The 23574-nt window shown below is 28.3% G+C and overlaps 6 protein-coding genes across 6 annotated transcripts; 1 reads left to right on the plus strand and 5 right to left on the minus strand.

The window, feature by feature from the left end:
* Positions 1-5829: 5829 nt before the first annotated feature.
* OCT59_007805 (uncharacterized protein) lies at positions 5830-7189 on the minus strand (the record flags this gene model as incomplete). Its single annotated transcript, XM_066132476.1, has 5 exons — positions 5830-5844; positions 5910-5969; positions 6142-6276; positions 6347-7016; positions 7095-7189. 5 exons carry the CDS (start codon positions 7187-7189, stop codon positions 5830-5832), a joined length of 975 nt encoding a protein of 324 aa, XP_065998938.1.
* A 1260-nt stretch (positions 7190-8449) lies between these two features.
* Positions 8450-8950, minus strand: OCT59_007806 (uncharacterized protein; the record flags this gene model as incomplete). The annotated part of the gene is made up of 1 exon (XM_025334381.2): positions 8450-8950. One exon carries the CDS (start codon positions 8948-8950, stop codon positions 8450-8452), a length of 501 nt encoding a protein of 166 aa, XP_025164687.2.
* Positions 8951-11726: 2776 nt separating this feature from the next.
* Positions 11727-12266, minus strand: OCT59_007807 (uncharacterized protein; the record flags this gene model as incomplete). The annotated part of the gene is made up of 1 exon (XM_066132490.1): positions 11727-12266. One exon carries the CDS (start codon positions 12264-12266, stop codon positions 11727-11729), a length of 540 nt encoding a protein of 179 aa, XP_065998939.1.
* Positions 12267-12917: 651 nt separating this feature from the next.
* OCT59_007808 (uncharacterized protein) lies at positions 12918-13430 on the minus strand (the record flags this gene model as incomplete). The annotated part of the gene is made up of 1 exon (XM_066132501.1): positions 12918-13430. The coding sequence occupies one exon, from the start codon at positions 13428-13430 to the stop codon at positions 12918-12920; it is 513 nt and encodes a 170-aa protein (XP_065998940.1).
* Positions 13431-14076: 646 nt separating this feature from the next.
* Positions 14077-14553, minus strand: OCT59_007809 (uncharacterized protein; the record flags this gene model as incomplete). The annotated part of the gene is made up of 2 exons (XM_066132510.1): positions 14077-14132; positions 14205-14553. The coding sequence occupies 2 exons, from the start codon at positions 14551-14553 to the stop codon at positions 14077-14079; spliced, it is 405 nt and encodes a 134-aa protein (XP_065998941.1).
* A 2403-nt stretch (positions 14554-16956) lies between these two features.
* OCT59_007810 (uncharacterized protein) lies at positions 16957-18212 on the plus strand (the record flags this gene model as incomplete). Its single annotated transcript, XM_066132518.1, has 5 exons — positions 16957-17023; positions 17123-17484; positions 17553-17616; positions 17959-18125; positions 18207-18212. The coding sequence occupies 5 exons, from the start codon at positions 16957-16959 to the stop codon at positions 18210-18212; spliced, it is 666 nt and encodes a 221-aa protein (XP_065998942.1).
* Between the last annotated feature and the right edge of the window lie 5362 nt (positions 18213-23574).

Genomic DNA, 23574 nt, shown 5'->3' on the forward strand with positions numbered 1-23574 from the left:
ATGAAAGCATTTTTTGGTAAGAAATAAAATTTTCAGATCGGACTTTATGCAGGTGACAAAATCGTGCATTATTATTCCTGGAGATATGCTAACGTCATCATTTTACATTCATTTGAAAGCTGAGAATTTGCTCTATCGTAAGAATCAAAGATCAGGAAAATTGGATCACTGGATGAGGCGTAATTAACGATCAAAGTCAAATCAAATTTAAAAATTAAAAATAAATATATTAGACGTAATTATTCACAATCCAGTGATTCAATTCATTCGATTTTAGGCTTATTAGATAGACCTCAATTTTCTCTTTCAAATGAATATAATTTCATTCGTGTAGCTTGCATCTACAGGTATTTAATAAATTTTTTTATATCAGATTTTATCAAATTTATAAAATTTTATATTAATAATATAATTGATGATTCCTAAACATCTACATATATTAAACGAATTATTTTAAATTTATTTTAAAGATAAAAGTTGGCATCACCTTAGGGAGCAAAGATCATTCAAATTGAATCACTATATGTGAAGTAATTAATGATCAAATTTAGATAAAATTCAATAATATACTGAACGTGATTACTGAACAACTAGTGATTCAATTCACTTGATTTTAGATTCATTAGATAGATCTCGATTTTCTCTTTCAAATGAATGTAAATTTATTTGTATAGCTTATTTCTACGAAGAATTATCAATGATTTTGTCATGAGAGTTATATTTGATCTTTTAAATTTTAATGATATCTTATATTAAAAAAAAATTAAAAATTATATAATTAATTAGTTTTTTTTGCATTATCTGGTATAAATTTATTATTCTTATATAAATGATAATTTATATTTGCTTTAATAAAATTATTTTTGTGTAAAAAAATTAAATTCCAAGGATCGGCCCATATGATTTGCAATAGTTTATTATCTGAGTCTACCAAGAGTTTAAAAATTGAAGATGACAGACTTAAGTACTTTATTAAAACAAGATGGACGTTCATATACAAGGCAACATATTCATTTGTTAGAATGAGACAGGTTCTTGATAAAGTAATATTTATGATTTTTTTTTGTTATTTCATTTATTAATTTTTATATCAAAAAATTTAATCAAATATTAATTTTAAATCTATAGGTAGTAACTAATCATCCCGAAGAAATTACTAATTCAACTGTTAAAAAATATCTTAAAAAACAAGACTTTTATGATAAAGTTAATACTTTAGCCAAATTACTTCGACCTATTAAGAATGCAATATTGATGCTTGAAGGAAATCAAACTAATTTAGCTGATGCATTTATCCAAATGATACGCTTAGGTTATGTAATTACATCAGGAAATTTGTTTAGGCGTAATTTAGTGTAATATTTCGGAGGTGGTGTAAAATTTTGAAATATTACACTAAAAACGTAATATTACAAAAGTTTACGCTCTTAAATTTGAATAATTATAACAATTTAAAAATATCTCGCTAATCAAGATGATCTATAGCTCATTGGAATCAGCTCATCAAGTCAAATCGAATGGTAGTAAAATCGCATTTTTACAGTTGATAGAATACTCTATAGTATACAATAAAGTTTTAAATTAATATAAAATCATCTATCGAACATAATAATACGATTTTACTACCATTCAATTTGTCTTGATGAGCTGATTCCAATGAGCTATAGATCGACTTGATTGGATCAGTAGATAGTAAGATATTCTTAAATTACTATAATTATTCAAATTTAAGAGCGTAAATTTTTGTAATATTACGTTTTTAGTGTAATATTTCAAAATTTTACACCACCTCCAAAATATTACACTAAATTACGCCTAAACAAATTTCCTGATGTAAAAAATTTAATTCAAGTAATTTGATATCACTACAACAGCATGCAATACAGGCATTTAATAAAAGATAGGAGGAGTTTAATATTTCTTTATATTTGTTAGCATATTTTCTACATCCAGGATTTTGAGATAAATATTCTTATTTAATTAAAATTTAATTATCATTTATTATAATTATTATGTAACAAATTTTAACTAGATATTTATTATAGCAGAAGGATTGTGAAGCGAAACGTATTCTCTAATTACCTCAGCTGCTAGTAATATTTGGAAAGCTATGGGAAATAATTCAAAGTCATGTGAAGACCTTTTTCTCCAAATGCGTCAGTATAAGCTAAAATTAGTACCTTATAAAGAAGAATTTAGAAATAATGATGAAACTAAAACTCTGAATGGTTCAGACTAAACTGGAAAACTGATCTGAAATTGGCTCAAAATTCGGTTCAGTTCAGTTCAGGTATTAGAACCGAAAAACTGGCAGTTCAGTTTGGTTTAATCTGATTTTTTATAAAAATGCGAAAAATCAAATAGCCATCCATCTAGTAATCGTACAAAGTTGAGCCATATATCATTGGATTCATCTTGACGAGACACATCAAATGGCGGTAAGATCATGTCTTTAGCATCGATAGATCACAAATTAACCCGTGCTAAATGATTTATAAATAATTGGAATTAGCAAGCTATCTATCAGTGTTAGAGACATGCAGTGTTCAGACCCGTAAACTGTTAATATCAGATAGAAATGGATATCCATTATTATCGGGTATTTAGGTTAACGGTTATAATCTGGATATAAAATCGACTAACGGATTTAACCGGTTGGATCTGATAAATGGTATCGGATACTTGTTGATCTGGATTCATAACGGATTAACAGATTAATCATAATCCGTTATTTGTTTCATTATAAAATCATTACGCAGCAGTTTTTTTTGATTCATTTACTTTATTACTTATAGTTTATTCAATTCTTTTTTACAAAATAAAACCAAACGATCTTTTTTATTTATTATTAAAAAACTAAATATTTTCTCAATTTAATTATTTAGAAATAAAAAATGTAAAAAATTAAAATGAACTTTTGTATTTTTTTTATAAAAAATCAAACCGAAATCTATTTTTGTCCAAAAAATTGTACTTTATTGCTTCTAGGTGCGATTTTGGATTTGGACTTTGGAATAAGACATAAGGTATAGGATTAAAATTAGAAAGAAAATATCAAGAAAGTAATATGTTAATTTTTAACCAACCTTTCTTAATTTCTTTTCGTTTTTTTAATTTCTTGTCATATCTTTCTGGATACCTAGAACTCGGATTTCGGTTACTGGATTTGATCATTTGGAAAAAGGTGCGTGTTTTGAAACTTTGGAATAGGAGTTGAGATTTTAGAGAACATTAGTAAAACTTTAACTAATTTTACTTCTAATTTTTTTTTCCTTATAGGTATCTTTCTGGACGTCTTGATGTAGGATTTGGTCTTTGACTTCAGAATAGAAGGTAGATTTGAGAGTTAGGAGGTAGGAAACATTGGTAAGGTTTTTACTAATACTTCTTTTATTTTTAGTTATGGGTATTTACTTAAACATTTTGGATCTTAAAAATTGGGACGAAAAGTCTGATGGATTAAGAATTGAGAATTTTTTCTTTTTTTTAGAAAGTAGAAAATAAAATGCTTTGCTGAAACTTGGAGTTTACAATCGATATTGATTAGATATCGCAATGATATCATTACGATATCATTACGATATTTTGATAAAAAATAGATTCGACGTCGTTAAGTTAGTCGTAACTGTATTTAATCGACATTGATTAGTTCGATATCTCTGCGATATCGCTACGATCATTATGCGATGTAAATATTATCATGTAACCACATCGTAGTGATGTCGTATTAACATTGAATTAATATTACAATTTTATTTGATATCGTAACTACATCATAATAATATCATATTAATATCAAATTAATATTACAAAAAATGTTTTACATTTATTTAATATCGTAACTACATCGTAATGATATTATATTAACACCGAATTAACATCACAAAAATATTTTTATTGTAATATATGTTTATTATTTATTATACATTAATAATAATAATTTTTTATTAGTGGATTATTATGGGTGAGTGGAGTACGTTTCTTTTCTTCCTTTTTTTTTTATTCTTTTCTTCTCTTTTTTATTCTTTTCTTCTCTTTTTTATTCTTTTCTTCTCTTTTTTATTCTTTTCTTCTCTTTTTTATTCTTTTCTTCTCTTTTTTATTCTTTTCTTCTCGTATGTGAGTGGATGGATACGTCATTTTCAATTTTAAAATATATATATATATATATAAAAAAAATAAAAAAAACAATCATGATTAATAAAATGTACTCTTTGTAAAATATATTTAAAATTTAATACATAACCTTGGGATAATAGTTAGAGCAGGTAATTCTGGGATTTTGTAAAGAATAATAAAAATGATAATATTTTTAAGTTAGTTCTTTCTTTAAATTTTTTTGAAAGTGTTTTGTTTCTTAAAATCATAATATTGTAAAAAAATGCTGGTTGCTACGACTGACGGACAACGACAAATTGTCAGGCTACCCCCGGACAAAGTAATTGGAAGGCGGAAAATGCCATAAATATCCAGCCCTATTTTACAACATTTTCTTCCAGGTTAAAGCAAATATTACAAAAGAAATTGCAAATATATTTAACAAGCAATAGATACATGGCCGTTGAAAAATATATTCACACTTCATATTGTAATACCACAGTCTAACAAAGAAATTGCAAATATATTTAACAAGCAATAGATACATGGCCGTTGAAAAATATATTCACATTTATACCACAGTCTAACAAAAAAATACTCAAACCACAACATATTGTAAAAAAAATATGAAAAATATGCGTATATCTTATTTTCATACCTTGCTTAACAGCTCCACTATTTATTTAAAAAACGGCTTTTTTCTCTTTTGTATGTGGGTAGGTGGGTACATTTTTCCTTTCTTTTATTCTTTTCTTTCGTATGTGAGTGGCGGGTACATTTTCTTTTCTTTATTCTTGCTTTTCGTATGTGGGTGTCTTACTATGTTGAATATATAAACTAAAGTGTCCCAAAGTATTGTTAATATTGTAAAAAGATAATTAAAGTATACTTTAAAAAGAAAAAAGAAGAGACGAACTAAAATACCGTAAAGTATTAATATAAAAGACAAGAGAAAAGCGTATTTTTGAAAATAAACAAAAAAAATCTCATTAATAAACGCGAATTTTAGCTATTTTTAGATATCACATGCATGATATCACATGCATGTAATTAAAGTGATTTTAATTGGTTAATTTTAATTTATTATTACATCACGCATATGATTTTATTGGTTAAAATTTTATACGATACAAATTAAAATAATTATTTTATTATATTTATATAATTAATATAATTATATGGCTGTAAAATAAAAATTATTTTTTATCCAAATTCTATTTGTAGTATCATGATTTGGTAGTTGGCACCTTTCTGAATTACAATTATGAATAAAATGTACTTTTTGAACATTATCTATTACAGTAATTGGAAAAATACGTCTCCATTTATCTCCTGTTGCTTGGAGACGGTAAAGTGGACATTTTAATACTGAATGTTCAACCATAGTATCTTCAAACCAATCTACAACAATAAATGCATAATATTTGTTATTGTTACCCTTATGTTGAAAGATACCTTTGATTATTGCATAAGATTCTTCATGATCTTCTTCATAAATTGTGATAAAATCATCGAGATGTAGGTGAACTTTTGAAAGGATACCATTTTCTTCTTCAATCATATATGATGCAAATTTGTACCAACTAATTGAAGAGTTTATAAGTGCCGCCTCAAACTTCATATCCACATAAGATAAAAACAATTCAGTTTTAAAATTATGTAAAGTTAAAAGAAGTTTATCACGTTCCTGCTTTGGCATTCTTTTTTTTAATGAAATATTGGAAATAAAGTTTACTGGAGATATAACTAAATTAAAAGATTAGTAAATATAAATATCAAACATGTACTATTATATGCAATAAAATACTTACTTTTTGTATCATCATCATCGTCTTGAACTTGTTCAGTTGCTTCAGTTGAATATTTATCTTCTGTAACATACCAATTTAAAAATAATTGTCCAAAATTTGAATTTGTAAATCCAGTACAAGATCTATTAAATCTTGGATCAATACCACCATCTGCTAAATGTCGAATTGCAAATAAAGTATTGTAACGCTTTAATAAATCTAAATCTATGTTTTTGCAATTAGTTTTTGGTACCATCCCCTTAAAAATACGATGGACCATTTCTTTTATACCAACTTGGATATTAATAAGTGTTCCAAAGGTTTTAGCATGCATCAAAAGATGCATATTAACGTGTATGTTTGGTAAATTAACAAAATTTACAAAAACCTATAAAAAGTAAAATATTGTTAATTATTTGAAATTATTCCACATTTCAATATCAAATTTGTAACTATACCTTTGGAAGGATTGAAAACTCTTCTTCAAGACATTGTTGCAATTCCTCATAGCTATCTGATGTAAATTTCTTGTTAAAAACCGCTTTCATAGTTTTTGCAACATGTATCCAACAAGATATAATAATTTTTGGAACTGAACTAACTCGAAATGCATCAATTCTTTGTTGAATTATGGCTGTTTCATTACGTTTGATACTTGATTCTTTTAAAAACTGGTTTAACAAAAATGGCATAATCATAGCTAATCTAAGTAAATCCGACATCATAAAACTATTGTAGTGAGTAATCGGATTTGGTAAGCGAGACCATCTTTTTGGGATTTCAAAATTTTTCCAAATTTCGATAAAATTATCTTCTCCTTCTCGTGAAAATAATTCACAAGTTAATTTTAGTAGCCGCCCAATCTTTCCTGCAGTCGCATGATAAACATCCTGCGGCGTCTGTAAATGTCTTTCCCTTTTTAATTTATCTAAAATACTAGGTAATGATCTTAAACCATATTCCGTACAAAGTTGATCTCTTCTTGACATTATAGTCTCATAAGAAATTTTTAAGATTTCTTCGTCTGTAATATGATGATAACGTAATGTTATTACGATATCCTGATTGTGAGCACTCAATGATTCTTTAGTAGTTTTACAAGTACGACAACCCTTATTTGCATTATGTCTAAATTTATTTTTTAAAAAATTTTAATAGTTGTCATAAAATTATATTATTATATTATTAACTAAGTTGAAAAAATACCTTAGTACTCCTGTCATATCGTTACCTTGAGGTAAATCTGCCGTAACAATGCCTAAACCAGCAATTATCCATGCATCTTGTCCTTGGACAGTCATCACCTTTCCTTTCTCTAATTCCTTCATTTCTGAAATGAATGGTATCATAAATTCGTCAAATTTTCCTCCAAATAGGATAAACCCAATAACAAAATGGTTCTTTATTAGCTTTCTTTGATGTGCTGGCATATTTCCAAACTGTACATCATAAACACCACCTAGAGAATGGTATACATTTCTAAATGTACCAAAATCATCATAATAAAGATCTAAAAACAGCTTATAGATTGGCATAGATGATGATGGTGGATTTCTAATAGAAATGTAATCAGATGGATGTAGGTATGAAAGCTTTACATTACGAACGTGCCAACGGTCATTACATTTATAAATTATTTCACTAATCCGCAATGAACCATCAGGAATATTTTGTATGTTGAAACATTATCAATATAGTTACTTTTTCTAAAATTTGAGAAGTCATTATAATTAAAAATCGTTCATCTTGTAACTATACTTCACTGGTAATAGAACGACGTTGTCTTGATAACCCTTTTAAATTTCCGGGTAAATCACTATATTCCAAAATTTTTTGAATTCGTAACTGATAATATCCATCATGATTTTTTAAAATTGATCTTAATCTTCCAAGTTTTTTTTGACCATTATCATCATGATAGTAAACAAAATCACCAGATCGGTACAATACTATTTATTAAAAATAAGGATGATCTTAACGCTCACCAGGGGTGAAATTCACCAGGGGTGAATTCACCAGGGTAAAATTCACCACAGGTAAAATTCACCAGAAATAAAATATTACGTAATTTAAATTTTTATTTTTAAAAAAATAAAAAAACAAAAAAAAAACAAAACAAAAAAAAATTTTTAAAATTCCAATTTTTAACATGGCATTATACTATCATCAAAAATATAATAAAAAGTACAATTTAAATGAATAAAAACGTGTAGAATTTTCTCCTCTTTCTAATGAATATTTTATTATGATTATTGAGTAAAAAATGATTAAGTTTCATTAGAAGCAATGAATTAAAAAAAAAATTTTCGGAAAAGACTTCACCCACCTGTGGACAGCAGTTCTTTATATAGATTTTTCTCTTCCCCCTAAAAAACGTATCGCAACATTGTACAATTTCACGTTCGCTCTAATTAAGTAATACGTAACGCAATTAAATTATTAATTAGTATAATGCGCATATATATATTACTTTATCAACTATTAGATAATCAAATGATCTAACGAACCTATATATATCATGCACTGCATCTTATCATTACATTAACATCACACTTGCTGTCTTACTCTCTTATACTTGGACATTTCTTTTGATAATGTCCCGGTTTTTTGCATAACAAACATTTTCGTTGCGACTTTGATGTTCCTCCACTATCATCAGTCTCTTGTACATTAACATGATTTGAAGTTTCATGCATTACCTTTTTTCTTCCCATCACTTCAATACTACTCTTCATTCTTTTTTTACAAGGAGCTCCCCGAATTTTAGTAACATAAGGATCTGCTGTTATATCAATTAGTTGTTGTTGTAAAGGAAGTATATTATTTTGATTTTCGTCATGTTCAATATTTTCTACTTCCATATTATTTTCTAAATCAACTGCATTTCGACTTCTTTGTTTAGTTGAAATAAAATCTCTTAACAATTTTACTAATTCGTTATCACATCCAGTTTCTAATGCAATATTAATTGCAGTCTTTGCAGTTGAAAATGCTACTCCAAATTTATTTCTTTTAGGAATACAGTCAACTCTCTTTATAGTCACACATTTGGGACAGTCCATATTTGGTGATTATAAAGAGATGTGACTATATAAAAAATTTCTTATATTTGTATATCATAATTCCGGCCAAAAATTAACATAATTTTAGCCAGAATTATACTTAAAACTTTATTGTATCGTAACTTCGCCAATATTAATCGTAGAGAGATGATCTTACCGCCATTCGATTCGTCTTGATGAGACGGTTCTAATGGTATAAAATACGTCGAAATCCAATCACTAGATTAATTTCCGAAATTAAAAAAATATTAATAGTTTTTGTGTAATAACTCTGCCAATATTGATCCTAGAGAGACGATCTTACTACCATTCGATTCGTCTTGATGAGACGAATCTAATGGTATAAGATACATCGAAATCCAATCACTAGATCAATTTCCGAAATTAAAAAATATTAAATGGTTTTTAAGTAATAACTCCGCCAATATTGATCACAGAGAGATGAGCTTACCACCATTCGATTCGTCTCGATGAGGCGATTCCAACGAGCTATAAATCGTCTTTTTACAATCACTAGGTACCGAGAAATCTAGCAAAATGTTAAATGGCGCAGTAAACGTAAATCAAGAAATATTATAATGCCGATGTTTAACATTTTGTTGAATAACTCGTCAGCCAGTGGTTGGAAAAGGATAAACTACCACCATTCGATTCGTCTCAGTGAGACGATTCTAACAAGCTATGATACATCTTTGTACGATTATTAGATGCCAAGTTATTTAATATATTCTTTATATAACTGTGATTATAAACGGTTCTTTTTAATATAAGATTTTTGAGGATAGGTGTGATAGTGACTATAGATAGATAGTGACTATATAGGATAGATTTTAATAATAAAGTGTTTTGAACATTCAACTGGTGTGACTATATAGTAGAATGTGACTATAACGGGAGTGACTATAGAGGGAGTTGACTGTAATTTGTTGAATAATTTCATTATTATAAGATCCTTGAAAATGCTTTTTCAAACTTTGAAGAGCAAAATCTACTGTATGTAGCATTGCTGTATCAGATGATTCTACTGCTGTAAGAACAGGTGAATTTTCAAGTATACTACTACTTAATTTCGTTAAAATATCATCTTTGTACCATCTAATAGGAATAATACTAATATGAAATTTTGCTGTATTAGAATAAAGCATAACTCTCCAAAAATGGCGGCAAATTATTCCTTTTGTAATTGTTTCCAAACAAGTACAAATATGTGATCCATCATTAAAAAGAACTACTAAATTTTCTTTTTGAAAAATACCTCCTACTCGACGAATTTTCCAAGTTTCAACAACATTTGATATATCCATATCATTTAATATAGATTTTAACATTACTTGTGGTTCATCTACTATATCTTCTACGAAATTATCATCTGGAGTATTAGAAGGTGAGTTCTGTAATGAAAAATAATGTTTTTTATTTATAAATGTCAATTAATATCAATAGTTTTATTTTTTAAGAAATAATACATACATCAAATGAACAAGATATTAATTGCCCTTCATAAGTAAATGATTGTGAAATTTGAAAACGTTGTAAAGATAATATAAGAGGAGTTAAAAATTCAACAATAACTGTATCAACATCTGAAAAAAATTGAGAAGAAAGATGTGGAAGTCCAACTGTTGTATACTTTGCTTTAAGATCTGTTAATTGACAATATCTAATTTCTTCTTCATATCTCTTATTTATAGCTTCTTCCACCTCACAAAGTGTACTTGTACTATTTAAAGACCTTTTAATAATATTATTAAACGATTCTACACTTTGGGTACTTTGTATACCACCATTAAACTGGAATGGCATATATGCTTTAGCCCAACTAATTCTATTATTATATAATGTTCTAGTCATATAACGTTTACAGTTTGGAAATGATTTTATCATAAATTTCCAACGTTGTTCAAAAATCTCTATACATAATGCATTTCTACATGCATAGAAAGCTTTACTAAAATTACTAAAGTTTTCGCCTAATTTGGATTTAAGATGCTTTATAATATTCTGCCATATATGAAACATACAATAAAAATGTGGTGTATTTGGAAAAACTTGAGCAACAGCATTAATTAATCCAGGTTCAGAATCAGTCCAAAATGATTTTGGAATTATATTGTCAGTTGCTTTTACCAAACATTGTAAAATCCAAGTGTATGTTGAAGAAAGTTCATCTTCTATTAAAGCATTTGCCACATTGCGAAATCTTCCATAGTTATCTTTTATCATAAATACACTTAAGTACATATTATACTTGTTAGTTTTACAAGTATTGTCATTTAATACTATATCAGAAAATCGCCTATACAATTCTAGTTGACTAGGAGACATCCAAAATATACCTGATAGGCGATTTTCACTACCAGTATGACGAACAAAAACTTTCCAACGTGGGTCTTGAGTCATTTTTTCAAATAAGATATCAAGAAATAATAAAGAGTCAGGTCTTTCATTTTTATTATTCTGGCATAAATTATAAATAGCATTATAAACGTCTTGTTTATGAAATACATGTTCTGGATACTTTCTTTTAAGAATTTCTAGTTGTATAATAGGTGCAACTTTGCAATCCAAAAAAAATTTCAAGTCTTTTATCATTTCGTTATCAAAACGTCTATATCTAGCAATGATATGAGGTAATTGGGTAGGGTTTACTTCATGATTATGTATATCTTTTAATGATGTACATTTTACTTGATTTGCCGTTTTTGGAAATGAGAATTGCAGTGCCACTCACAATTTGTCTTTATAGTACCACGTAAACGATGCAATTTCTGATCTATTACTTTTCTGGATTCATATTTTCCATTTGAAGAACAACGAAATGATTTACGTCGTATAATAGTAAAATCATTTGGATCTTTATCATTTCGATAAACTTGATATCCAAACCTCTTTCTAAACAATATTGATGCATAAATGTATCAACTGATTGCCAATCATCAAAATAATCTCCTACAGTAAGATTATACTGATAAATCTGTTCAGATAATGATTCAAAATGTTCTTCAAAAGGTAGTTCAAAAGGAGTTTCACAAGAAGGTTCAGAAGAAAGTTCAGAAGAAGGTTCAGGAGATAACTCTAAAGAAGGCTCAGAAAGTAACTCTAAAGAAGGGTTAATAGATGGTTTAGAAGGTGTTTCAAGAGAAAAACTATCTATGTTTGTAAAATTATGATTAAAATCTGGTTCAACAACTGGTAAAAAATTTATAGCAAAATTATCATTAAATGGTGATAATAAAAAGTCTAAAGTTTCAGAATATGGCGAAAAAAATGCATTTGTCTTATATATATCTTTATTATAATCATTAGAATCCTCCATATTGTTTATATTCTTTAAAGAAAATTATAAAAACAAAAAAAGAAAAATGGCGTTCTAAGGCTAAAAGTTTGTTTATACATTATGTAAATTAGGGTAAAATTCACCGAAGGTAAATTTCACCATAAAATTTTAAAAATTTAATGTAACACATGTATGTAATACATGTAAATCAAGGTGAAATTCACCATTAAATTACTAAAATTTGGTATTTTAATAAAAATTTATAAAAATTGAAGTGAAATTCACCACTGGTGAATTAATTTTAAATTAACCACTGGTGAATATAAAATTAATCCTAAAAATAAATAACTTTAATAAATATTATCAATGATAATAAATTATAATTGTATCAAAGTGTATTAATTTATAACCTTCTGATATTAATATTTCGTGTTGTCCAAAAAGTGGGGATTCCCCCCATAAATTTCCATGCCAAAATTCTGATTTTTCTTCAGAATTAATGACGGATCCAAAATACATATGCTTCATTAGCATCGGATTATTAAGAACACGCCATATAATTTCACTAATTGAAAGTTGATACGAAAGTTTTGATCCTCGTGAGGTTGATGGAGTTTTTTTTGGTGAAATTTTAATAGACTTTGTTATTATTGGTAGGAGAGGAAGACGTTTTCTCCATGATTGGAATCTTCAGATATTTTTTACCACATGGGTAGGTTCAAATTGAGAATTGTGAATGATATCGACAAGATCTTCATATGCTTTCGTAGAAATATTATGTTTCTGAAGCCAGCAAAATAATGCCGTAGTTGTATAATTATCAAAGTACGGTGCAAATTGACCATTGCAGAACGGTATCTTGTCTTCATCTAACACTTCAACGATTTGATGTATTTCTTCCTCTTCGTTATTACATTTCTCTTCATCGTTATTATGTTCCTCTTCATCGTTATTACGTTCCTCTTCATTGTTATTACGTTCCTCTTCCACTTGATTATTATTATCATCATTATTACCTTCATTCTCCTCCTCTTCGTCATTGTTTTCATTATTATCTTCCTCCTCTTCCTCCTCTTCATAATTGTATTCGTTATCACTTTCTTCTTCCTCTTCAGTATCAGATGAATTGACATTATCTTGCGAAAATATCATCTCATCATTGTAGTCTTGGAGGATTAATTGATCCATATGCATTATCGTCATCATTAATGTCTTGAAAACTTAAATCATCTTTATGATCATACTGAAAGTCCATGTCATCGTTATCATTATCAGGCGAACGTACAGGCGAACGAATTGCCACTCTCTCGTCAGAATCTGTTGTCTCATTAGGTTTGCTGTAAGAAACCCGATTTCGAATTCGAATTGGCTCTATTGGCTTGTTGTGACTATATCGTCTTCTCATCTTTATAACAATTTAAAATAATTCAAATTTAATTAGAATTTTATAAATTCAATTAGAACTAAATTTATTAAATACTATTAGTGTGTCGGCAAAAAAAAAATGCAATTAAGTAATCAATTCGGTTAAATTACTGCCGATTTGGCTACACAAAATTTAGGGTCAATTATACCGGCTGTATATGGTTAATGACAATTGGTATGACAAATAATATTATCGAAAATAGTCATTTATTGAATGAAAATAAAATAAAACATATAATAAAATAAAACATATAATAATAAAATAAAATAAAACATAATATTAAAATAAAATAAAACATAATAATAAAATAAAATAAAATATATTAAAATAATAAAATAAAAAATAAAAAATCAATGACGTCGGTGAGAGCGCCTGCGCTCTCGGTGGTAGTAGGGGGATCGGGAGCGAGAGCGCCTGCGCTCTCTATACTCGTATGTCCCTACGATCCATCTTATTTCTCCGGGCGGCCCAGACTAATGCTTAAAACAAAGCAAGTATTAATATAAATGCAATAAATTAATGAAAAAATCAGTTAAATAATAAATACTTACGCTCCACTCTCCAAAACTCGTCAGAGAGTTCCTGGTGGAATCTCTCGTCATGCAAAGTCGGGGTACGAGTGGGATATCCTTCAGGATTTCTGTTTATTAATCTCTCTAAATTCTCGTACCCCGACTTTAGCGCATTCCATTTCTCTCTACATTGTTTTCTAGTTGGCCTGAATATGTGGTTGTTTCGTATATCACGAGCAATTCCACGCCATAATTGGTTTTGGTCATGTAACCTCGTTGTGGTGAATAAGGGCTGATAGGCCTGACGACGCTGAATTAAGGTCAAAGCAGCGTCATCGGGCCATTGAATGTATACTGGAAGATTTGCGTTTAAGTTTAATGCTGCCATTATTAAATATTATTAGTTTAATGGGGAAAATGTCAAGAAAAGACTCTATATTTATAATAAATTTATTATGATTTCTTTGAGTTTATTTTTACGATCTTGTCTAAATTTTTTAGTTCTAATGCAATCATCCTTAATTAATTTATTTAACAATGAATACACACATAATTTTTTTTTGATTTCTTTGAGTTTATTTTTATGATCTTGTCTAGTTCTAATGCAATCATCTTTAATTAATTTATTTAACATTGAATACAGTCAACTCCCTCTATAGTCACTCCCGTTATAGTCACATTCTACTATATAGTCACACCAGTTGAATGTTCAAAACACTTTATTATTAAAATCTATCCTATATAGTCACAATCTATCTATAGTCACTATCACACCTATCCTCAAAAATCTTATATTAAAAAGAACCGTTTATAATCACAGTTATATAAAGAATATATTAAATAACTTGGCATCTAATAATCGTACAAAGATGTATCATAGCTTGTTAGAATCGTCTCACTGAGACGAATCGAATGGTGGTAGTTTTATCCTTTTCGAATCACTGGCTGACGAGTTATTCAACAAAATGTTAAACATCGGCATTATAATATTTCTTGATTTACGTTTACTGTGCCATTTAACATTTTGCTAGATTTCTCGGTACCTAGTGATTGTAAAAAGACGATTTATAGCTCGTTGGAATCGCCTCATCGAGACGAATCGAATGGTGGTAAGCTCATCTCTCTGTGATCAATATTGGCGGAGTTATTACTTAAAAACCATTTAATATTTTTTAATTTCGGAAATTGATCTAGTGATTGGATTTCAATGTATCTTATACCATTAGATTCGTCTCATCAAGACGAATCGAATGGTAGTAAGATCGTCTTTCTAGGATCAATATTGGCAGAGTTATTACACAAAAACCATTAATATTTTTTTAATTTCGGAAATTAATCTAGTGATTGGATTTCGACGTATTTTATACCATTGGAACCGTCTCATCAAGACGAATCGAATGGCGGTAAGATCATCTCTCTACGATTAATATTGGCGAAGTTACGATACAATAAAGTTTTAAGTATAATTCTGGCTAAAATTATGTTAATTTTGGGCCGGAATCATGATATACAAATATAAGAAATTTTTTATATAGTCACATCTCTTTATAATCACCAAATATGGACTGTCCCAAATGTGTGACTATAAAGAGAGTTGACTGTACACTCAATTTTTTGATTTATCAATTTATTTTAAAAATATAATTATAGTAATACTGCATTAATTAATATATATAAATAAAAATAAATAAACAAATTCTATTAATAAAAAATGAGTTAAAATGTTATCTTTATACTTTATAATTATAAAATATAATATTTTAAATCACGCATGTTCTTGATTATATTTCATATTACACTGCGATGATATATTACAATTATACTGAATTTTAAGCTAACCTTAATTTACACCGTAAGGAACTTAATTCGATCTTAATTTACTCCGTTTTAGGAATATTATCGAACAATTAAACAAATGATTAGTTGCACATGACTTGTATTATTTGAATAGTTGATACTTTATATACCGATATTTGATTACACCAATATGTATTAAAACTCTTTCCTATCAGTATTTTCACAATTTCAATCAATATATCGGTATTTTTCAAATATCGTTATAAGTCGACTACTGTAGATCCCATCTATTTTTTATGTAATCAATCCAGAGGCTTACACTAAATAGATATGGCTTAGTTAGATAGGATCATCACATGGTTCATTGGCTCAGTTATTTTTCCGTCAAGAGTTTATAAATTTTTTTTTCTTGCATGTCATCGTATCACACATAAAAATGGAAATTCAAAACGTAATATTCCATTAATTTCTTCTTACTCCTTTTCTTCTACCGATCATTTTTCTTCTCACCTTTCCATTATTTTTCTTCTCATTCCACGTATAGCCTGAAAAATATAATAAATTTGAAACCGTAAAATCGATTTGAGGTAATCTTCCATGTAAAAAAAAAATTTCACTGAATGAAATTCGATATTGTAATAATTTATTTATATTAATTAAATTTAATTTTCGATCTTCTAGAAATCATAATTTTTAGTTTTCTCATCTCCTGATATTTTTAACTGATCCTGCATTCTACATGATACACAATGATATTAAGATCATGTATATTTTCCAATTAAATACTACAATCATAATTACAATAGCTAAAATCTCAAAATTATATCATGATAACCTCGCCCTTTTTTTTGTTCATTCAATATTTATCATCTACTTTTTTGAGCAAGAAAGTTGCTCTACATTTTTTATTCATTCATATTTTCTCGATAAATATCATCTACTTTTAAACAAAAAGGTTGTTCCACTTTTTTTTCGCTCATATTTTTTTTATATTATGACGACTAAATGTAAATTACCTAATAAATCGTCTGATGATAATCAAGAAATGGAAGTTGAAGGAGGTATATAGATATAACTCTTTTGTAAATTTATAGTAAGTTTTGCTTATATAGCTATATGTAAGAAGAATAATTAATAAATACCAAAAATATGTATAATAGGATCAAAAAGAAAACAAATTACGAAAAAAAGAAGAGATATTGACATTGAGAAAGCCAATCAGTTGATGAAAAAAAGTAAAAATAGTAATAAAGAAGCTGCCGAATCTGCTGATAAAGAAGTTATAGTAGTAAATGAAAAAAGAAGTAATGATGATGATGATGATGATGATGATGATGATGATGATGATGATGATGATGATGATGAGAGTAAGACGGAAGATCATAAAAAACCCGAAGTATTTCAATCAAAGTCAAATTTAGAAATAGTTGCTTGGCTCGTCGACCATCCGGAAATTTTAAGATTGGCACTAGAAATGAACAATACGGATGTTGCTATCTCATCATCCAGTAAAATTACGGACGTAAGTATTAAATTAACATGATTTTATTATGTCTAAATCTTTTAAATAATGTATTTTTAATATTTTAGGATAAAATTCGTCTATGGGACGAAAGTGTCAAGTGTCTTTTTTTACGTGCAAGAAGTCCGCGTGGTGAAGTTTTTGATGAGTTGATAACAAAAATTTTCAAAATAAAAATACATTCGAATGAAGCTAAAAAGCTACCTCGAAAAAACCCGAAAATTTTTTATCGATTTCAGAAATAAGTTTAACCAAATTATTTTAACTTCTGTAGAAGAATTTAAAGAAATAAGAAAAAACAGGTATTTATTTAATTGTTTCGTAGCTAACCAAATAGTGCTGTTTGTATTAATTATTAATTTAATTATAAAGCATCTACTGGAAGTTTATCTCAAAAGGAATTTATAGATTACGTTGATGAAGAATTTGTCCAAAAGATTTTAAGCTGACAGCTTGTAGCTGTTAATATTTCAGAATTAACAAGAAATGGAGGATTCAATACCTTGGTTGATTTCGTAAGAGAAACCTTTAAGGTTTCGTGGAATGGAAAAAATTTGTCCGCCGTTAAAGAATTAGATAATATGACCAAAAAATTAACGATTCCTTCTAGGAGCGGAAATAAGATCGTTGATTCTTTATCGGTAAGTTATTTTATTTATACTGTACTGATACTTCATATCCTTTAATCATAGTTATTAATAATAATATTAAATTATACATAGTTATAAATCTTAGCAAACGCTCTAATTTTTTTATAAAATTATGCATTTTATAACGATATTACATTGAATAAATTTAGTAAATTTTACAAGCAAATGATAATATGAAACATCATTATTCTAAACATTATACCATAATGTCGAGTGATAATAATATAAAATAAAATGGATGTATAAAACTATAAAATGTTTGTCTAAGATATAACATTTTCAAGTTTAAAAAGTAATTGTTGTTTTGTTAAAAATGGAATGGTTATTATATGACGTTTCTTCTTTAGTATATACGGCCTAAATATCTCTATATATTTGACGTTCTTATACAGATCAAAAAGAATACATTTGCGTAACATTTGCGTAAAGTAAGAACTTTAAAGTTTAAGCCAATTCTGACTGGTAATTTACAAAATAACAAACACATTTCTTAAAAAAAATTCTGAATCAGAATACTTTTCTGGTTTTCATCTTCGATTCTGCAAAAAATTGAAAAGTTCAGGTGATAATTTAAGAAATATCCACCTATAAAGAGACTAAACAATTATCAGGTTGATCAAGTTCGTGTAATACCAAATTTAATAAATTGTCTGATTAAATGATCGCGTATATTATAAGGCTATAAGGCCTATTAATTCCTAAAAAGTCAATTTAACCACTATTTTATTTAACCGCTATTTATTTGTACGTTTTTTTTTTGAAAAAAAAAACTTTCTTTCTGAAAGTAGAGTCTTCCTCCTATACCGTTTGCCGTCGTGCATAGTGTGTTATAGGAAAAGGCGGACTTGAATTATATAGGTGTAAGCTTATGTTATATAGGCGTAAAGCTTATATAATTAACGCAACGAAAATCTTTTAATCAAAGGTTAAAATAGGCATGATGGGATATTCTCATATATCATGAGCTCTGTCTGTTCGAAGTGTCGTTTTATATATAATTAAGTAGGCTTAAGTCGTAAGTAACTTTTTTATAACATTGATTATTGGAGAATTAAGTAGCAAAAATAATTTTTAGTTTGTAAGACTTTTAACTTCATACCAACTTGTGTGTGTTTGGCGTGTAATTAATTCCCTAACCCTTAAACCCACTCGTGGGTTAGGTAGGTTGCTTTGCACTTCTTGCAGTCTACCTTATAATGGGTTTTAGGTCCACGTTTGCCCATTTAAAATTTATTAAACAGGATGTCATTCGTCCAAACACATTGCAACGTTTGTTGATAAAGCTATAGTTGTCTAATAAAAGTTCGCTTTGTCAGGCAATTTATGGTGGATTCAATGGATCAAATTACAAACAACAATAATGCAAGCCATATTGGTAATTCCAGGCCAAAGTTAATAAGGGGCGAATTGTCAAGTTGAGAATATATTTGTATTTTTTTTTAAAGCTGTCATTCTCATGAACTTTTTCATTGTATCCCTAAATTCAATGATTTTGGGAACGATGAAACTGCAGTTGTTTATAGGGGTTTCCCGCCAAACTTCTGAGGTGAATTTATGTCTGGTGTTTTCGAATATACTTATCCTTTTTGCAATAGAGTCGTAGCGAGTCTTCTTAAAGCGTACCTGTGACACCCATCCAACTTGGGCAGTGTCGCTGAATCTAAAGTAAGGTACCCGGTTAATCCTCAACTTTGGGTTGATGAGTTATGATTCTGGAGTATTAAGGCATAATGTTTTGACTTACATCACCAATTTAACTCATAATTCTAATTTATTGAATTAGTTTATTATAGATTTATTGATATTTTTTTTATCTGTTATATAATATTTAAACTAATGTATACTTTATCTGTAATTAAAATTGTTATTGTAATAAATAACCGGTAACTTAAATCTATTGAAATTAACTTTTAAATTAGATTACAAATTATTAAAATATTATAAAACGATATTTGATTGATTTGATATTTTTAAAGGTAAATTCAATATTTATAGATAATATCATTTTGATATTATTATTTTGATACTGAATTAATATTATATCGATATTGCATTTATTAAAAAAAAATCATTATTGTTATAACAATATCAAAATGATATCGTTTCGTTATTTGTCAATATCGATTAGATAATTATAAAGTGATATCTTTATGATATTATATTGACATTGACATAATATCAAAATGATATCATATTAATATCGTATTTACTTTCTATTTTTCATTATTGTTATAACAATATCGAAATGATATCAATTTGATGTTTCGTCAATATCGTTATGATGTCGATTAGATAATTATAAAGTGATATCTTTATGATATCATATTGATATTGAATTAATGTTAGAACGATATCATATTAATATTGTATTTACTTCCCATTTTTCAAAAAATTCATTGTTGTTATAACAATATTGAAATGATATCGATCTGATATTTTTTCAAACAAATATCTTTACGATATCATTTCGATATATTGAATTAATATTGAAATGATATCATTGCGATATCATAATGATATCATTTGCAAATCGATATCGCCACGATATTTATTTAGGACCCCGGATATCTAATATAAAGGTCATAATGGACTTTTGGCCAAAAACACCCCTTTTTGCTGAAACTCAAAAAATCGTTTTTTGTAAATATCTCAGCATCCAGTAATTCAATTTTAATGAACTTTTTTTTATTTTGTAGCCCTCATTTAGCTCTACAATTTAAAAAAAAAGTTCATTAAAATTGGACTACTGGATGCCGAGATATTTACAAAAAACGATTTTTTGAGATCCTGAAAAATGGGCCAATCTGCCGAAAGTGTGACTTATGACCTGTTTTGGAGATATCCGGGGTCCTATTTATTTAACATCATTATTATATCAATTCGGTATTGTTTAAAAATTCAAGGTTTCTGTAAAGTCGGTCCTAGGCTCTTGGCTTGCCTTGTGACTTATATGCTCAGGAACGGATCTGACGAATGCTCCCCAGAATGAACAGTCTCAGGACTTGAGTTTTATTAAGTCTGGTCCTGGACCTGGTCCTGGGCTAAATTATTTATAAATTTTTGTCATATATAAAAATTGGTTTCATTTAATTTATTATCAAACGACTTAAAATTTTATTATTAGTATTACTACGATTTAAAACTACATATTAATTATTAAAAACTTGACGTATATTTACAAAAATTTTAAATAATGCTGTAAATTAGTAATACAAAAAGCAAATACCGTTTATTATTACATATTAAAACCTTAATTAGTTTAGAACTGTTGATCGGTTACAAAAATTCCAAATAAACGGCTAAGCCACATTTTTTTCTCCAATATTATTATCTATCTAACTCTTAAGCATAATGACGCCCTCGCAGTTTCTGGTTGCAGTCGATTTCGAGTTTTCATAATTGTATTTCCAGCAACAGAAAATGCTAAATTTTAAAATAAGAAAAAAAAATAAACACAAAATTAATGAATTAATCAATTAAAACTAATTGCTTGTGAAGCGAGGGGTTATTTAGGCAAGATGCGTTTCGCGAAAAAGCGAAATTCTGCCCAAAACTATATTAAAGTTATATTAAAAAACTGGTGAAACTTTAGAGAAGGCGAAACTGCCGAAACTTATTATAAATGGAAAACTGCCAAAACTCTGCCAAAACTATAATAAATCTAGTAAAATTTTGACGAAACTAATCGTAGGATTTTGAAGAGGTTTAGACAAGCAACCTTAATTAAAACAATTAATTATTGATTATTTCAAACGCTGTTCGCATGCAACCTTGTGGATTGTATCGCCAAATAATGCCATTAATGAGAGTACTGGAAATTCAACAGTGTGAACCGGCTTGCAAAGTAGTACTTCTACATTCCATTCTGACAAGGCAGTCCTAGGTATCGTTCTATTTCTGTGAAATCAGGATTGTTTGAAGGCGGGGTTGAAGCTTGTGCTGTTTCAGTAGTTTCTCCTAAACGCCGTTCTTTAGTTGGTAGAAATATTCTCTTCCGTCCGAACATTATTGTTTTCTTTAGGTATGGAAGTTCGTGATCGTGGAACTTTGCTATAATAAAAAGAAAACCTTTCTTTTAAGCGTATTAATTCTTTCGTTGTTGATTCACCTAATTCCATAAGAGGGTAATTTTGTTTCGTGGATCCAAGGATTGTAGGCAATCATAGTTACGCATCCATCGAATCGTCAGTATTTTCAAATTTTTTTGATTTATCGAATCGGTAACAAATATTGATCACTTTCCATACAGTATTTTAGATGGTCCCGAATTTCATTAAAATAGAATCGTACGTCAGCAATGGTTGGATATTTAGAACCTGAAAGATTTTTGGTGGCTCTTTCAGTGGTTTCTAAAACGATTATTGTTTCCTGGCAAAATAATAGTAGATTTTATTAAAATAACTTACGGAAATAAATGTAATTAATTTATTGATTTTTTAAAATATAAATATGTTAATTTACATGAAATATCTTTTAATATTTTACATAATAATATTCTCGATTTTTAGTTTCGTTCCTTTGAAGAATATCACCCCGCCCTCCTATTCGATATGATATTTCATTAAATAAGATTCGGGAGCTCTTATCTTACTGTTATCCTGAAAATCTTTGATCATTATAATATCGAAACATACCTTAATCTTTGTCCATGCTATAAGAGATGGCATTAAATCTCGGACGTTTTCAAATTGTTTAATTGCAAGCATCTTAACGCCGTTTCCATTCTTTGAAATTCTAAGCATATAGTAGGTGGAGTTCCCACCTAGTTTTATATCTACTTCAGCGAAGATATTCAATTTTCTCGCAGAACATAACTCGCGTAAATCATCACATAATAAAACTGAATTCTTGATCTTTATCATCAACTTACGCACATTAAGAATTTCTTCATCAATTATCTCCATCCCTTGTTTAGCTGCGAGGTTAAGAATATGTGTGAGCGGCGTATGCTAAATGAAAAACCATCCAAGCACTCTCAAATTCTTCTGATAACTTTTGACCGCATAAGCATTGCAGTCTCATTGAGGCGGCGGTAGTGCTCTTAATAGATCGGATCAAATCAGATTTTCTTAGATTTAATCGATCGAAATTAATACGAATCGAGATCAGATTTAATTAGATTCAATCTGTCCGATCGATTCCGAAGCCGATTAAATCCGATCGATGGATCTTTGGATCCGATCCGATTTGAATCTGATTTAAATCTGAATAAATATATTATAAATTCTAAAGCTATAATTTGTAAATATGTAATTCGGCCAGAATTATGCACTTAACTCTGGCAGGAATTATTGAATTTCCTAAAAAGGAAATTTAGGTTATACAAAATGCCCAAACTTGGTCCTATAAAATCGATTTTGTGGAACGGCTATCGCCAAAAAAGGAAATGATCGACATATCCGTTTTGGCTGGAGTTAAAAATTAGGAATTAATTCCAGCC

Source organism: Rhizophagus irregularis, chromosome 15 (genome assembly GCF_026210795.1).
Source record: "Rhizophagus irregularis chromosome 15, complete sequence".
Taxonomy (NCBI): domain Eukaryota; kingdom Fungi; phylum Glomeromycota; class Glomeromycetes; order Glomerales; family Glomeraceae; genus Rhizophagus; species Rhizophagus irregularis.